General features: G+C 45.2%; 1 protein-coding gene across 1 annotated transcript; it reads left to right on the top strand.

The window, feature by feature from the left end:
* Positions 1–5150: 5150 nt before the first annotated feature.
* Positions 5151–17815, top strand: PSMD4 (proteasome 26S subunit ubiquitin receptor, non-ATPase 4). Its single transcript, XM_060758011.2, has 10 exons — positions 5151–5300; positions 8858–8998; positions 9084–9198; positions 10221–10307; positions 13605–13673; positions 13763–13978; positions 14089–14197; positions 15396–15527; positions 15729–15796; positions 17436–17815. The coding sequence occupies exons 1-10, from the start codon at positions 5275–5277 to the stop codon at positions 17601–17603; spliced, it is 1131 nt and encodes a 376-aa protein (XP_060613994.1). The 5' UTR covers positions 5151–5274; the 3' UTR covers positions 17604–17815.
* Positions 17816–18101: the final 286 nt, after the last annotated feature.

The following is an 18101-nucleotide window of genomic DNA, read 5'->3' as shown; positions in this document are numbered from 1 at the left end:
TTTTTTTTTAATACTTCCTAGCTGAGACCCTGCCTTCCTTCTGGGATCTAAACTTGAAACTAAAACGTGGTTGTTTTGGTCGAAAGAAGGTCAAAAGCGTCCCAGTGTTGACGTTGGATGGAGTGACGCTGTTACCGAGCTTTTCAGGCAACTTCCGAAGACAAATCGATACCCAAATCTGGGTTAAGTCTCAGTTGCGGACACGATCAGTGAACCTTTCGCGCTGAAAATGGACAGCGGAGAACAGACTACGTTTAAAACAGGGTTAAGAAATCAGGAAACGTGTCCTGGGCATTTGTGGCTCTTTCTATTTCCTTCCTGCAGTGTTTTCGGAGAGAAAACGTAGTTCTCTCCTTGTGACTTTTTCCAACAATTGGAGGACACGTTCCCAACCTTCAAACACAGCCTTTCCCTTGCATTTGCCCCTCCGATTCTACGAGAAATATCGACGTAACTTGTCTATATTAGACACCTGCGAACTCTTCCGAAAAACGTCCCCACGATTCTCTATATTTTTTTGTCCTGCGCGAAAAAAAAGGGGAACACAAAGCAAGTTATCTCGCGGTTTGGCTTTTGGGGGTTATATATATATATTATATATTTTTCTCGCTCACAATGTAAAACTATTTATGAAGTTGTATTTAAGCGTATTCCGGGAGATGGGGCGGATCGTTGTAGGCCTCGCTTTGGAATTATTCCAAGCAGAAATGAGTTTATTTTTGCGCAGAACGAAAACAAGACTCTGGTTCGGTCGCAGTTCCTCGTCGAAGGAGCCGAAATGGGAAATCCTTTGCGTTTTCAATGACTCGAAGATGGGAATCGGAAGCATTGATCCGCGGCTTGTTCCTCCAGAAGGAGCGTGAACATCTCTTCATCGCAATGTATCGTGTTGTGGGTTTCCGTCACTTGGACTTTTGTGTTGCCGCCTCTTTTCTTATTCCCGTTTGCTGCCGGTTCGAATGGACGGGGAATCCTGCGCCCTTAGAAAAGATCTGTTTCTCGGCCTCGCCATTTGCGGTATGCAACTCCGTTCAATAAAGCTCTCTTTGGTTCTTTTTCTTCCCAGACTGAAGGATTGTTGAATTGCAGACGGCGACTACTTACATCCTTTCCTGTGGAAACCCAATTACATAATACTAATAATAATAATAATAATAATAATAATAATAATAATAATAACAACATTTTATTTGTACCCCGCTACCATCTCTGTGCAGCTTACATGAGGCCGAGCCGAAACACAACAATACAAGCAATTGAAATAAAACATAAGCAATAAAAGATACAACATTATCAATAAGACAACACACAATTAAAAACAATGGGAAGGCCAAATGTAGAGTTAAAATTGGAAATAATGCTGGGGCATGGACGAGAAGGTGATAGTGGTGTCTTCAAGCTCCTCTGAAAACTGCCAGAGTTGGGGCCTGTCTGATGTCTCTAGGGAGTGAGTTCCAGAGTCGAGGGGCCACCACCGAAAAGGCCCTCTCTCTCGTACCGACCAATCGTGCCTGCGATGCTGGTGGGATCAAGAGCAGGGCCTCTCCGGATGATTGAAGGGATCGTGTGGGTTCGCATACAGAGATGCGGTCACGCAGGTAGGCGGGTCCCAAACCGTTCAGGGCTTTGTAGGTAAGAACCTGCACCTTGAATTGCGTCTGGTAGATGAATGGCAGCCAGTGGAGCTCCTTGAACAGGAGGGTTGACCGCTCCCTGTAAGGAGCTCCAGTTAACAACCTGGCAGCCGCCCGTTGGATCATCTGGAATTTCCGGGCCGTTTTCAAGGGCAGCCCCACATAGAGTGCCTTGTAGTAATCCAGTCTAGAGGTGACTAAGGCGTGGACCACTTTGCCCAGATCCGCCTTCCTGAGGTTCGGTCGCAGTTGGCGACTCAGGGCCTCATGTACACCGCCCCGAGTCCCCATTGGGGAGATGGTGGCTGGGAATAAATAAAGATTATTATTATTATTATTATTATTATTATTATTATTATTATTATTATTATTTGAAACACAACAAGATGAGTCCACAGCAGACACTCTGCTGGCTGTTGGATTGGATCACACACCAGACACTTCCCAAGATTATTATTATTATTATTATTATTATTATTATTATTTGAAACACAACAAGATGAGTCCACAGCAGACACTCTGCTGGCTGTTGGATTGGATCACACACCAGACACTTCCCAAGATTATTATTATTATTATTATTATTATTATTATTTGAAACACAACAAGATGACTCCACAGCAGACACTCTGCTGGCTGTTGCATTGGATCACATGTCGGACACTTCCCAAGTGTCTAGGACTGTGTGATGTATTTATTATTATTATTATTATTATTATTATTATTATTATTATTACTATTATTAGAAACACCACAAAATGAGTCCACAGCAGACACTCTGCCGGCTCTTGTATTGGATCACACGTCGCACATTTCCCAAGTATCTAGGACTGTGTGATGTATCGGCAAATAATGTGTGCAGATCCCAGTAAGGTGGCCTTCTGCAGCTGGCAGATGGTACTCTTGTCGGCACCAATTGTGTTCAGGTACAGGCCAAGGTCTTTAGGCACTGCACCCAGTGTGCCAATCACCACTGGGACCACCTTTACTAGTTTGTGCCAGAGTCCTATTATTATTATTTAGCCCTGAACTTGCTGACTGAAAGGCTGCCGGTTTGAATCTGGGTAGCAAGGTTGGTGCTCTTTGGTTGTAGGTGAACTAGAAATCCCAGCAACTACAACTCCCAAACTCAAGGTCGGTGCCCACCAAACCCTTCCACTATTTTCTGTTGGCCATGGGAGTTCTGCGCACCAAGTTTGGTTCAATTTCATCGTTGGAGTTCAGAGTGGTCTTTGATTGTAGGTGAACTATAAATCCCAGCAACTACAACTCCCGAGTGTCAAGGTCAATTTTCCCCAAACTCCACCAGTGTTCACATTTGGGTATATTGCGTATCTATGACAACTTTTGTTCAGATCCATCATTGTTTGAGTCTTCAGTGCTCTCTGCATGTAGGTGAACTACGACTCCCAAACTCAAGATCAATGCCCACCAAACCCAATATTTTCTGTAGGTCATGGGAGTTCTGTGCACCAAGTTTGGTTCAATTCCATCGGTGGGGTTCAGAATGCTCTTTGATTGTAGGTGAACTAGAAATCTCAGCAACTACAACTCCCAAATGTCAAGGTCTATTTTCCCCAAACCCCAGCAGTGTTCACATTGGGGCATATTGAGTATTTGTACCAAGTTTGGTCCAGACCTATCATCATTTGAGTCCACAGTGCTCTCTGGATGTAGGTGAACTACAATTCCCAAGCTCAAGGTCAATGCCCACCAAACCTTTCCAGTATTTTATTTTGGTCATGGGAATTCTGTGCACCAAGTTTGGTTCAATTCCATCATTGGTGGAGTTCAGAATGTTCTTTACTTGTAGGTGAACTAGAAATCCCAAACTCAAGGTTAATGCCCACCAATCCCTCCCAGTATTTTCTGTTGCTCATGGGAATTCTGTGTTCCAGGTGTGGTCCAATTCCATCATTGGTGAAGTTCAGAATGCTCTTTAATTGTGGGTGAACTATAAATCCCAGCAACTACAACTCCCAAATGTCAAGGTCTATTTTCCCCTAACTCCACAGTGTTCATATTTGGGCATATTGAGTATTTGTGTAGAGTTTGGTCTAGATCCATCATTCTTTGAGTCCACAGTGCTCTCTGGATGTAGGTGAACTACAACTCCCAAACTCAAGGTCAGTGCCCACCAAACCCTTCCAGTATTTTCTGTTGGTCATGGGAGTTTGATTCAATTCCAACCTTGGTGGGGTTGATAGAGATTGATTTTGTCATTTGGGAGTTGTAGTTGCTGGGATTTATAGTTCACCTAAAACCAAGGAGCATTTGGAACTCCACCAGGTTTGTTTCAATTCCATCCTTGGTGGGGTTGATAGGGATTGATTTTGCCATTTGGGAGTTGTAGTTGCTGGGATTTATAGTTCACCTACAAACAAAGAGCATTTGGAACTCCACCAAGTTTGGTTCAATTTCATCCTCGGTGGGGTTGATAAAGATTGATTTTGTCATTCGGGAATTGTAGTTGCTGGGATTTATAGTTCACCTACAACCAAAGAAACTCCACTAAGTTTGGTTTAATTCCATCCTTGGTGGAGTTCCAAATGCTCTTTGGTTGTAGGTGAACTATAAATCCCAGGAACTACAACTCCCAAATGACAAGGTCTATTTTCCCCAAACTCTACCTGTGTTCATATTTGGGCATATGGAATACTCGTGCCAAGTTTGGTCCAGATACATCGTTGTTCAAGTCCACAGTGCGGTCTGGATGTAGGTGAACTACAACTCCCAAACTCAAGGTCACTGTCCACCAAATCCTTCTAGTGTTTTCTGTTGGTCATGGGAATCCTGTGTGCCATGTTTGGATCAATGCCATAATTGGTGGAGTTCAGAATGCTCTTTAATTGTGGGTGAACTATAAATCCCAGCAACTACAACTCCCAAATGTCAAGGTCTACTTTCCTCTAACTCCACAGTGATCACATATGGGCATATTGATTCAGATCTATCACCGTTTGAGTCCACAGTGCTCTCTGGGTATAGGTGAACTACAACTCCCAAACTCAAGGTCAACGCCCACCACACCCTTTTAGTGTTTTCTGTTGGTCATGGGAATCCTGTGTGCCAAGTTTGGTTCAATTCCATCGTTGGTGGAGTTCAGAATGCTCTTTGGTTGTAGGTGAACTATAAATCCCAGCAACTACAACTCCCAAATGACAAAATATTAAAAAAAAATTAAAATTAGGATATTTCTGCCAAATGTGGTCTAGTGAATGGAAATACACCCCGCATCTCAGATATTTACATGATAATTCCAAACAGTAGCAAAACTACAACGAAAACAATGTGATGGAAGGTTGAGAACCAGTGATAATAGAGAGAAAGACAGAACCAGAAAAAGAACTACACTTCCCAGGAGGCCTTGCAACGCAACGCTCTTCCAATTGGTCCACCCAGCTCTCGCAAGTCACGAGACCGGAAGAAGATCCGAGTGTTTGTGTGGGAGGGAAAGACTACCCTTCCCGAGAGGCACCGCGCGGCGCTCCGGCCTGCCAAGAAGCGCGCCGCTGATTGGACCAAACTGGGGAAACGAGCCGGAAAGGCAGAAAGAGGGAGAAGGAGAAGCTGTGGCGGCGGTGGCGTTCGCGTCTGGATTCTTTCCCCGAGAGGCCTGAGAGGTGGAAAGGGAGCCAGGATGGTGCTGGAGAGCACGATGGTCTGGTGAGGAAGGCGGAGAAGGGGAAGCAGGCCTCAGGGAGGGTTAGGCCTCGCTTTCCCTGAGTCATGCTGGGCCGAAAAGAGTGGAGTTGGGCCTCAGGAGAGAGGGAGGGGCGCCTGGGGGTCTCATAGGCCCTAAAAGGGGGTTTAAGGCCCTCAGAAGAGAGTAGGGGCAAATTGGAGTTGGATTTGTGGGGTGTTTGGGGGTCTCATAGGCCCTAAAATGGGGTTTAAGCCCCTCAGAAGAGATTAGGAGCAAATTGGAGGGAGCAATTGTGTTGTTTGGGGGGTCTCATAGGTCCTAAAGGGGGGTTTAAGGGCCTAAGAAGAGAGATGGGGCAAATTGGAGCTGGATTTGTGGGGTATTTGGGGGTCTCATAGGCCCTAAAAGGGGCTTTAAGCCCCTAAGAAGAGAGTAGGGGCAAATTGGAGCTGGATTTGTGGGGTCCAGGAGGGAGGAATTGGGTTATTTGGGGGGTCTCATAGGCCCTAAAAGGAGGTTTAAGGCCCTCAGAAGAGAGTAGGGGCAAATGGGAGCTGGATTTGTGGGTATTTGGGGGTCTCATAGGCCCTAAAATGGGGTTTAAGGGCCTAAGAAGAGAGTAGGGGGAAATTGGAGGGAAGAATGGGGTTATCCTATACCCAAAAAGGGGGTTTAAGGGCCTAAGAAGAGAGTAGGAGCAAATTGGAGGGAGCAATTGGGTTGTTTGGGGGTCTCATAGGCCCTAAAATGGGGTTTAAAGGCCTAAAAAGAGAGTAGGAGCTGGATTTGTGGGGTCCAGGAGGGAGGAATTGGGTTATTTGGGGGTCTCATAAGCCCTAAAGTGGGTATAAGCCCCTCAGAAGAGAGTAGGGGAAAATTGGAGGGAAGAATTGGGTGATTTGGGGTTATCCTCTACCCAAAAAGGGGGTTTAAGGCCCTCAAAAGAGAGTAGGGGCCAATTGGAGCTGGATTTGTGGGGTCCAGGAGGGAGGAATTGGGTTATTTGGATTTGTGGGGTATTTGGGGGTCTCATAGGCCCTAAAAGGGGGTTTAAAGGCCTAAAAAGAGAGTAGGGGCAAAGTGGAGCTGGATTTGTGGGGTATTTGGGGTTCTCCTGGACCCTAAAATGGGGTTTAAGCCCCTCAGAAGAGATTAGGAGCAAATTGGAGGGAGCAATTGTGTTGTTTGGGAATCTCATAGGTCCTAAAGGGGGGTTTAAGGGCCTAAGAAGAGAGATGGGGCAAATTGGAGCTGGATTTGTGGGGTATTTGGGGGTCTCATAGGCCCTAAAAGGGGTTTAAGCCCCTCAGAAGAGAGTAGGGGCAAATTGAAGCTGGATTTGTGGGGTTCAGGAGGGAGGAATTGGGGTATTTGGGGGTTTCATAGGCCCTAAAAGGGGGTTTAAGGCCCTCAGAAGAGAGTAGGGGCAAATTGAAGTTGGATTTGTGGGGTATTTGCGGTTATCCTGGACCCTAAAATGGGGTTTAAGCCCCTAAGAAGAGAGTAGGGACAAATGGGAGGGAAGAATGGGGTTATTTGGGGTTAACCTATACCCAAAAAGGGGGTTTAAGGGCCTAAGAAGAGAGTAGGGGCAAATTGGAGCTGGATTTGTGCGGTATTTGGGGTTATCCTGGACCCTAAAATGGGGTATAAGCCCCTCAGAAGAGAGTAGGGGCAAATGGGAGGGAAGAATGGGGTGATTTGGGGTTATCCTATACCCAAAAAGGGGAGTTAAAGGGCCTAAGAAGAGAATAGGAGCAAATGGGAGCTGGATTTGTGGGGTCCTCGAGGGAAGAGTTGGGTTGTTTGGGGGTCTCATAGGCCCAAAAGGGGGGTTAAAGGGCCTAAGAAGAGAATACAGACAAATTGGAGCTGGATTTGTGGGGTGCAGGAGGGAAGAGTGTGGTTGCTTGGGGGTCTCACGGACCCAAAAAGGGGGTTTAAGGCCCTCAGAAGAGGGTAGGGGCAAATTGGAGCTGGATTTGTGGGGTCACTTATTTCCAAGATGAAGAGGAAGCATTGGTGAGCACCCTCTGGGTTCGTCCATTTAACCAATTACAGATCCACCTCACCGTAGTTTTGCCTAGCCCACATTGGACTCGTTTCCTTGCCAGCATGTTATGGGGGACCTTGTCAAAGAAGGCCTTCCTGAAATCCAGGTACGCCACATCCACGGCATTCCCCGCATCTACCCAGCTTGTAACTCTATCGAAAAAAGAGATCAGATGAGTCTGGCATGACTTGTTTTTGATAAATCCATGTTGACTATTCGCAATGACCGCATTTGTTTCTAAGTGTTTACAGACCACTTCCTTAACAGTCTTTTCCAGAATCTTGCCTGGTATCGACGTGAGGCTGGCCGGACAGTAGTTGTTTGGATCATCCTTTTTTCCCTTCTTGAAGATTGGGACCACATTGGCTCTCCTCCAGTTTTGCTGGAACTTCTCCCGTTCTCCAAGAACTCTCAAAGATGATTGCCATTGGTTCCGAAATGACTTCCGCTAGTTCCTTCAGTACTCTTGGGTGTAGTTGATCTGGCCCTGGGGACTTGAACTCATTTAGAGCGGCCAGGTATTCCTGGACGACTTGTTTCCCAGTTTGGGGTTGGATGTCCTCTAATTCCTCATCCACTCCATCTTACTGAGGTTGAAGATTACCTTCTTTTTGTGAGAAGACCGAGGCAAAGAAGGCATTAAGCAGTTCTGCCTTTTCCCTATCCCCTGTCAGCATTGCCCCATCTTCTCCTCGAAGAGACCCTATCATCTCCTTGTTTTTCCTTTTTTCTACTGACATAAGAAATGAAAGCTCTTTTTTATTGTTTTTAATGTCCCTGGCAAGCATGAGCTCATTTTGTGCTTTAGCTTTGCTTAACTTTTCCCTACAGGTGTTGGCTATTTGTTTGAATTCTTCTTTGGTGGTTTCTCCCTTTTTCCACTTCTTGTGCATGTCTCTTTTGTGTTTTAGCACAGTTAGAAGTTCTTTGGACATCCATTCTGGCTTCTTTGCACTTGTCCTATTTTTTCTCTTTGTTGGCAAAGTTTGCAATTGTGCCTTGAGTATTTCACTCTTGAGAAATTCCCATCCATCCGTAACTCCCTTATCTTTTAGTATCTGTGTCCACGGAATGCTGCTCAGCGTTTCCTTCATCTACGTGAGTAGATCAAGCGGTACTGCTCCACCGGGAAGGTAATGGCACTCCATGCAGTCATGCTGGCCACATGACCTTGGAGGTGTCTACGGACAACGCCGGCTCTTCAGCTTAGAAATGGAGATGAGCACCACCCCTGAGAGTCAGACACAACTAGACTTAATGCCAAGGGGAAACCTTTACCTTTACTTTAGGGGCTTCCAATGTTTGTTTGTGTAACATCTACCCCAGCTTCTTCCCATTACTACAGTATCTAAGATGGCTTACAACAGACACTTAAAAGAAATATAAACAATTAAGTGAGAATTTAAAAAAAACACAAGTGAAAGTTTTAAAAACATTTAAAACATAATAAACTCCAGACACATTTACAATCTTATGTAAATGTTTTGATGAATGAAGTAGGGAATTAATCCTCCTTTGTTTCAGTGTCGACAACAGTGAGTACATGAGGAACGGGGACTTCCTACCGACTCGCCTCCAGGCCCAACAAGATGCGGTCAACATCGTCTGCCATTCGAAGACCCGCAGCAACCCTGAGAACAACGTGGGCCTCATCACTCTCGCCAAGTGGGTTTCTTTCAGGTTCTCTCTATGCGGGGGCTGTTGTCTTCGCACCCCACCCATCACTGACGTCTCCCTGTCTGCCTTTCAGTAACTGCGAGGTCCTGACTACCCTCACTCCGGACACGGGCCGGATCCTGTCCAAGTTGCATTCGGTGCAGCCCAAAGGGAAGATCACATTCTGCACCGGCATCCGAGTTGCTCACGTACGTTTCCTCCGCCCCGTTTCGCAATCCTTTTTTAAACCAAAGCTCTCACTTTCCTAGTTCAAAGCCTCCTTCCGTCCAGGGAGTTGTAGGAAAAGCAATTCTAATTTGTGGGAAAGAAAAATACTGTGAAAGGGTGGAGACCTGTAAGTAACGTGTGCCTTGTCGCTGGACTCGTCGCTGAGCCTGGAACCCCAGGTTTCAGCGGTGACCAGGGGAGCATTCACACAGTTAAAACTTGTGCGCCAGCTGCGCCCGTACTTTGGGAAGTCTGACTTGGCCACGGTAGTCCACGCTCTGGTTACATCCCGCATAGACTACTGCAACGCTCTCTACGTGGGGTTGCCTTTGAAGACTGCTCAGAAGCTTCAAATGGTCCAGCGCTCGGCAGCCAGGTTGCTAACAGGAGCGGCACTCAGGGAGCATACTACTCCTCTGTTGCGCCAGCTCCACTGGCTACCAATTTGCTACCGGGCACAATTCAAAGTGCTGGCTTTAGCCTTTAAAGCCCTAAATGGTTCTGGCCCTACTTGCCTCTCCGAACGCATCTCCTCCTATGAACCGACCAGGACACTTAAGATCATCTGGGGAGGCCCTGGTCTCTGTCCCGCCTACATCACAGGCGCACTTGGTGGGGACGAGAGACAGGGCCTTCTCAGTGGTGGCCCCTCGGCTGTGGAATGCCCTGCCTGCAGATATCAGATCGGCCCCCTCCCTGCTGGCGTTTCGGAGGAAAGTGAAGACCTGGCTTTGAACAAGCATTTGATTAAACAGTATAATTGAACATAGGAATACGGAATAATGGATGACGAGACTGGATTCTGATTTTACTGTTGAGGTGCTAATGATTGTTATACTGATGTTAATGATTTATATGATAATTGTTTTTAATTGCCCTATACTTGTTTTGTGATATTTTGTACTGATGTTGTTCACCGCTTTGAGTCACCTGAGGGCTGAGAAAAGTGGTATAGAAATAAAGTAAATAATAATAATAATAATAATAATAATTGTGGTTGCAGCTGGCTTTGAAACACCGCCAAGGCAAGAACCACAAAATGCGGATCATCGCCTTCGTAGGAAGCCCTGTGGAGGACAATGAGAAAGATGTGAGTGATTCCTTAGAATGGGTTCTTTTGTATCTTTCGTTCTGTTTATTATTGTGCTAACTTGAGGACCTGGTGTTGCCCAGATTATTTGAAAAAGTCATTTTTTTTACAAATTTTACAAAATGCACAAGGTTTTGTGTGAACTACAGCTAACATCATGCTAGGCTAACCCCAAAAAGTCCATTTGCTTTATTGTAATTTGTTTGGGCTTGGCCCTCGTGTTAGCTGCCCTGAGTCCCATCAGGGAGATAGTGGCAGGGTAGAAATAAAGTTATTATTATTATTAGCTGCCCCTGCCATGTGTTGCTGTGGCCCAGTCTGTGTATATGTATTATGTGTATATATATATATTCGTATATATGTGTGTGTGTGTGTATCTATCTATATATAAATGCTCTGTGCATTAGTTCAGAATGCTCTTTGATTGTAGGTGAACTATAAATCCCAGCAACTACAACTCACATATGACAAGGTCTATTTTCCCCCAAGAGCGCTTCAAGAGCGCCCCTGGGCAACATCAACTATACTGCAAATGCTTACTTTGTGTAATTTGTTGAGCTGCCCCTGATAATACTAATATTGTGCTGTGCTAATAATATAATATTATAATCTATATATATATAAATGCTCTGTGCATAATGAGTACCTTAAAAACAAAAGAACCAATGAACGAAATCACACCAAATTTGGCAACAAAATGTCTCACAACACAAGGAATGACCATCACTCAAAAAATTATGATTTTGTCATTTGGGAGTTGTAGTTGCTGGGATTTATAGTTAGCCTACAATCAAAGAGCATTCTGAACTCCATCAATGATGGAATTGAACCAAACTTGACACACAGAACTCCCTTGACCAACAGAAAATACTGGAAGGGTTTGGTGGGCATTGACCTTGAGTTTGGGAGTTGTAGTTCACCTACATCCAGAGACCACTGCGGACTCAAACAATGATGGATCTGGACCAAACTTTTAATGAATACTCAATATGCTCAAATATGAACACTGGTGGGGTTTGGGGGAAATAGACCTTGACATTTGGGAGTTGTAGTCACTGGGATTCACAGTACACCTACAATCAAAGAGCATTCTGAACCCCACGAACGACAGAATCGGGGCAAATTTCCCACACAGAACCCCCATGACCAACAAAAAATACTCAAGCCTCAAGGCCATCCAGTCCAACTCCCTTCACCAGGGCAAGAAAACGTAATCAACGCCCTCCTGACAAAGAGCCATCTAGCCATGCCGGCAGGACTGAAGACCGACAGGTCGCAGGTTCGAATCCGGGGAGAGGCGGATGAGCTCCCTCTATCAGCTCCAGCTCCTCATGCGGGGACATGAGAGAAGCCTCCCACAAGGATGAAAAAAAAAATCATCTGGGCGTCCCCTGGGCAACGTCCTTGCAGACGGCCAATTCTCTCACAACAGGACGCTCCTGACACAACAAAAAAATAAAATAAAAATGATTCACACACACAGAGATATAGTATCATAGATTTGAAAGGGACCCCTAAAGAAGGTCAATGATATGTTGCATGTTCCAGAGTAGGCAAACCAGACACTCTCCACATCAACACTGACAAAGAAACAGCAAGAAATACTGTTTACTCACAAGCACAAAGAAATTACATATATTAGAAACCGTAGGTGTGTTGTGTCCAAATTTGGTGTTCATTCGCCCAGTGGTTTTTGAGTTGCTGTATATACTCGAGTATGAGCCTAGTTTTTCAGTCCTTTTTTTAGGCTGAAAAAGTCTCCCCCTCTATTTATTATTGTTATTGTTACATTTATTATTTTACTCTATTGTTATTATTACATTTATTATTTTACTCTATTATTATTATTATTATTTTACTCTATTATTATTATTGGAGGACATGTAAGCATATTTACATTGTCTCCTCTTGAATTACAGTTTTATGTAAATATTCAAAAACATTTAACCTACTGATGCCCAAGTATAATTCAGTATAGTTATATCAGTATAATTTTATTGGTATCTATTTTTATTTTGAAATTTACTAGTAGTTACTGCATTTCCCACCCTCAGCTTATACTCGTGTCAATACATTTTCCCAGTTTTTTGTGGTAAAATTAGATACCTCGTCTTATATTCTGGTCGGTTTATACTCGAGTATATACGGTATGTTAATCCCACAAAGGAACATATTTCTTTTGCTGTGGCCCACATGGGGGTTCTGTGTGGGATGTTTGGCCCATATCATCGTTGGTGGGGTTCTGAATTCTCTTTGATTGTAGGTGAACTATACATCCTAGTAACTACAACACCCAAATGTCAAGGTTTTATTTTCCCCAAACTCTACCAGTGTTCACATTTGGGCAGATTGAGTATTCGTGTAGAGTTTGGTCCAAATCCATCATTGTTTGAGTTCACAGTGCTCTCTGGATGTAGGTGAACTACAGCTCCAAAACCAAAGGCCAATGCCCACCAAACCCTTCTAGTGTTTTCTGTTGGTCATGGGAGTCCTGTGTGCAATGTTTTTATTTATTTATTTATTTATTTATTATTTACAGCTTTTATATTCCGCCCTTCTCCACCCCGCAGGGGATTCAGGGCGGATTACAGTGTACACATATATGGCAAACATTCAATGCCAATTTTTGACATACAATGTATACAGACATACACAGAGGCCATTTAACTTTTTCTGGCCACTGGGAAGCTGTCGCTTTCATCGTCCATCTGCGACGCTGATGAAGCACTTCCGCATTCCCCGCATGCTTCCCCGCTGGAATGCTTTGCTGGAATCTTCTTTATGGCCTCATAAATCAGTTAATTTAGCCTCCCCACACTTTAAGGTGGTACCTAATTTTCCTACTTGACAGAGGCAACTGTCTTTCGTGTTGCAAAGGTCGACAACATGCTACACACAATTGGTTGGAAACCCACTCCAACCCGGGCTGGCTTCGAACTCATGACCTTTTGGTCAGAGTGATCTTAATGCAGCTGACACTCAGCCAACTGCGCCACAATCCCGGTGCTTGGTACAATTCCATGTTTGGTTCAATTCCATCACTGGTGGAGTTCAGAATGCTCTTTGATTGTAGGTGAACAATAAATCCCAGCAACTACAGCTCCCAAATGACAAAATCTTTTTTTTTTTTTTGAGTGAAGGACATACATTGGGTTGTTAGGTGTATGCTGTCCAAATTTGGTGTCAAGTCGTCGAGTGGTTTTTGAGTTCTGTTAATCCCACAAACGAACATTACATTTTTATTTATATAGATGATTATTATTATGATTATTATTATTATACCTCTCTCCCACCCAGCTGGTGAAAATGGCCAAGCGGCTGAAGAAGGAGAAGGTCAATGTGGACATCATCAACTTTGGGGAAGAGGTGAGGATGTCGTACACTCAGGGCACGCTCCCTTTCCCACCACCCACTTCCTCCCCATCTCTGACCCCTTCTTCCCTTTCCCATCCCAGGAAGCCAACACGGACAAGCTGACCGCCTTCATCAACACCCTGAACGGCAAGGACGGCACCGGCTCCCACCTGGTGACAGTGCCCCCGGGGCCCAGCCTGGCTGATGCCCTCATCAGCTCCCCGATCCTGGCCGGAGAAGGAGGAGCCATGCTGGGGTTGGGAGCCAGCGACTTCGAGTTCGGGGTGGACCCCAGCGCCGACCCGGAACTGGCTTTGGTGAGCGCTGCGGGCAGTTTGAATGAGGACGGGGTTCTGCAATCCGAAGCAAAGAGGCTATTTTGTTGAGACAGTCCTGGGGTCTTGATCCATCTGGATTTATTTCAAAGGCGCTGCGGGTGTCGATGGAGGAGCAACGGCAGAGGCAGGAGGAGGAGGCCCGCCGGGCCGCTGCAGCGTCGGCGGCCGAAGCAGGGATTCCAGCCACCGGAGGCGATGGTACAACTTTGTTATTCCATTCATTTTTTAAATATTGGGGGGGTCCAAGAAAGAGGTGTCTAAAACTCTGGAAAGGCATGACCTTTTAGAGACCATAACCTTTTGGGAAATCTCCATAGCCTTTTGGAAACATAGCCCTTTTAGAAATTAATTGGCATCTATTCACACTATTTGGAATAATCATAATTATATTTTTGATTATATTTTTTGATTATTATTATTTTGATTATAATTATAATTAATACAAATATAATTATAATTAATACAATTATAATTAATACAATTATAATTATAATTAATACAATTATAATTATAATTAATACAAATATAATTTTATATAATTATAATTGTATTAATTATAATTATAGTATTTATAATTATGTTATATGGACAAATTTGGACACAATACACCTATCAGGCCAATGAGTGACCATCACTCATAAAAACACTGAAAAACACAGCGGAAGAGGCTTAAAAAGCCAAAAACCAAAAAATTATATTACAACGCATGCACAAAACTTCATATATGCATATACACAAATATATACAAACACATATACACACACAAAACATATATACACACTGAGCCACAGCAATGCGTGGCAGGGAACAGCTAGTAGTAGAAGTAGTAGAAGTAATTTATTTATTTTGTCGTGTCAGGAGCAATCTGAGAAACTGCAAGTCGCTTCTGGTGTGAGAGAATTGACCATCTGCAAGGGGACACCCAGATGATTTGATGTTTTATCATTCTTGTGTCCCCGCATGAGGAGCTGGAGCTGATAGTAGTAGTAGTAGTAGTAGTAGTAGTAGTAGTAGTAGTAGTAATAATAATAATAATAATAATAATAAATAGTGGAAATGTATAATAATAACAGTAATAATAGAGTAAAATAATAAATTTAATACTAACAATAATAGACAATAAATGTAATAATAATAATAATAATAATAATACTTAAAGTACAGTAATAATAGAGTAAAATAGTATATGTAATATTAACAATAATAAACTAAAATAATAAATATAATAATACTTAAAAGCCAAAAATATATACACATATGCACAAATATATACACACAGAAAACACATATACACAGACTGAGCCACAGCAATGCGTGGCAGGGGACAACTAGTACATCATATATTCTTATGCATCACACCTATGTGAGGTCTCTGCCTGTTTGTCTCCCCCTCCAGATTCAGACGACACTCTGCTCAAGATGACCATCGGTCAGCAGGAGTTTGGCCGCGCCGGCCTGCCGGACCTCAGCACCATGACTGAAGAGGAGCAGATTGCCTATGCGATGCAGATGTCTCTCCAAGGAGCTGGTGAGCATCAGGGACGAAAACGATCCTAGGTTCTATCTTTTTCAGTGCATGGATAGATTTGTGGGGCAGACACTGAGGAGGCCTTGGAAGGAGAAGACCGAACCCTGGGGATCCTTAGCAAAATGCCAGATAATAGGGCAGGGATCCATAGTTTTCCATAGTGTGCTCACTCAAAAGAGTCGTGTCCTTTTTTGGCTTCAGAGTTTGGGCAAGGCGAAGCGGCTGAGGTGGACAGCAGTGCAGACATGGATACGTCAGAACCCGCCAAGGTGAGTGATCCAAAAGGGGGCCCTGGTATAGTTTCTTCCAACTTTGGGATTCTATGATTCAGAGGCTGGATAGCCATCTGTCTGGAGGGCTTTGATGGTTGGGCTGGATGGTCCTTGGGGTCTCTTCCAACTCTAGGATTCTGTGATTCAGAGGCTGGATGGCCATCCGTCGGGAGGGCTTTGATTGTGTCTTCCTGCCTCGAGTTGGACTGGATGGTCCTTGGGGTCTCTTCCAATCTGGGATTCTATGATTCAGAAGCTGGATGGTCATCTGTTAGGAGGGCTTCGATGGTGTCTTCCTACCTAGGGTTGGACTGGATGGTCCTTGGGGTCTCTTCCAATCTGGGATTCTATAATTCAGAGGCTGGATGGTCATCTGTCGGAAGGGCTTCGGCAGTGTCTTTCTGCCTAGGGTTGGACTGGATGGTTGGACTTGGTGGTCTCTTCCAACTCTGAGATTCTATGACCCAGAGGCTGGATGGTCATCTGTCTGGAGGGCTTTGAAGGTTGGACTGGATGGTCCTTGGAGGTCTCCTCCAACTCTGGGAATCAGTGATTCAGAGGCTGGATGGCCATCTGTCAGGAGGACTTTGATGGTTGGACTGGATGGTCCTTGGGGTCTCTTCCAACTCTGGGATTCTGTGAGTCAGAGGCTGGATGGCCATCTGTCTTGAGAGCTTTGAAGGTTGGACTGGATGGTACTTGAAGGTCTCTTCCAACTCTGGGATTCTGTGATTCAGAGGCTGGACGGCCATCCATCGGGAGGGCTTTGATGGTGTCTTCCTGACTAGGGTGGGACTGGATGGTCCTTGGGGTCTCTTCCAATCTGGGATTCTATAATTCAGAGGCTGGATGGTCATCTGTCGGAAAGGCTTCGGCAGTGTCTTTCTGCCTAGGGTTGGACTGGATGGTTGGACTTGGTGGTCTCTTCCAACTCTGAGATTCTATGACCCAGAGGCTGGATGGTCATCTGTCTGGAGGGCTTTGAAGGTTGGACTGGATGGTCCTTGGAGGTCTCCTCCAACTCTGGGAATCAGTGATTCAGAGGCTGGATGGCCATCTGTCAGGAGGACTTTGATGGTTGGACTGGATGGTCCTTGGGGTCTCTTCCAACTCTGGGATTCTGTGAGTCAGAGGCTGGATGGCCATCTGTCTTGAGAGCTTTGAAGGTTGGACTGGATGGTCCTTGGAGGTCTCCTCCAACTCTGGGAATCTGTGATTCAGAGGCAGGATGGCCATCCGCTGGGAGGGCTTTGATGGTTGGACTGGATGGTCCTTGGAGGTCTCTTCCAACTCTGGGATTCTATGAGTCAGAGGCTGGATGGTCATCTGTCTGGAGGGCTTTGAAGGTTGGACTGGATGGTCCTTGGAGGTCTCCTCCAACTCTGGGATTCTGTGATTCAGAGGCTGGATGGCCATCCGCCGGGAGGGCTTTGATGGTTGGACTGGATGGTCTTTGGAGGTCTCTTCCAACTCTGGGATTCTATGAGTCAGAGGCTGGATGTCCATCTGTTGGGAGGGCTTTGATGGTGTCTTCTTGCCTAGCTTTGTGGGGGAGAAGCCAGAAAAATATCTATCTATACAAATAATAAAAGTGAGAACATGTATTGGATCTCAACCCACCGTGTTCCGTCCTCAGGAGGAAGACGATTACGACGTGATGCAGGACCCCGAGTTCCTCCAGAGCGTCCTGGAGAACCTGCCTGGCGTGGACCCCAACAACGAAGCCATCCGCAACGCCATGGGTTCCCTGGCCAGCCAGGCCTCCAAGGAGAGCAAAGACAAGAAGGAGGAGGAGAAGAAATGATGGCGGAGGGAAGGTGGGCCTTTGGGAGCCCTCCGGAGCGCCTCCTCTTCTCTCCCCGCTTCCTTTTTCTGCACGTCTCGGTTCTCGTAGTAGGTTTTCGGTGACCTTGCCTCCTCCCCAGGCTCGCGGTCGGTCACCGGGGTGGGTCTTTGGGCACAGGGTGTGGGGTCAAGGGTTTCGCAGGTCATAATAAAAAGAGCCCTTACATTTTCCCCTCTTCTTACCCCGGTTTGTTTTTGAATTCTATTCCGAACGAGCCGTGGAAATAGGACCGACGATGGATTGTTATTTGAAAAAGTTATTTTGTGGGTGAACTACAACTCTCATCATGCCAGGTTAACCCCGAAAAACTCCACTTAAAGTTTGTTATGTTGGGCAAATTGCTCAAAATGCATCATGGGTGGCGTTCAGTGTGTTCTCTGACTGTAAGGTAAACTACAACTCCCACAATGGTGAATCAGTCCCAGTTGGTTGAGTTAGTCGTAGGGGTTCTGTGTG

This window comes from Anolis sagrei, chromosome 12, assembly GCF_037176765.1.
Source record: "Anolis sagrei isolate rAnoSag1 chromosome 12, rAnoSag1.mat, whole genome shotgun sequence".
Classification (NCBI taxonomy): Eukaryota; Metazoa; Chordata; class Lepidosauria; order Squamata; family Dactyloidae; genus Anolis; species Anolis sagrei.
The sequence above is the reverse complement of the archived record's forward strand: the minus strand, read 5'-3'. Positions and strand labels throughout refer to the sequence as shown.

What these genes read in the sequence shown, in the direction of transcription:
- PSMD4 (XM_060758011.2), top strand. Translation starts at nt 5,275, where the DNA reads ATGGTGCTGGAGAGCACGATGGTCTG. An exon ending in GGCCTCATCACTCTCGCCAA is followed by an intron (nt 8,999 to 9,083) that starts GTGGGTTTCTTT and finishes TCTGCCTTTCAG; the next exon opens with TAACTGCGAGGTCCTGACTA. An exon ending in CCGGCATCCGAGTTGCTCAC is followed by an intron (nt 9,199 to 10,220) that starts GTACGTTTCCTC and finishes TTGTGGTTGCAG; the next exon opens with CTGGCTTTGAAACACCGCCA.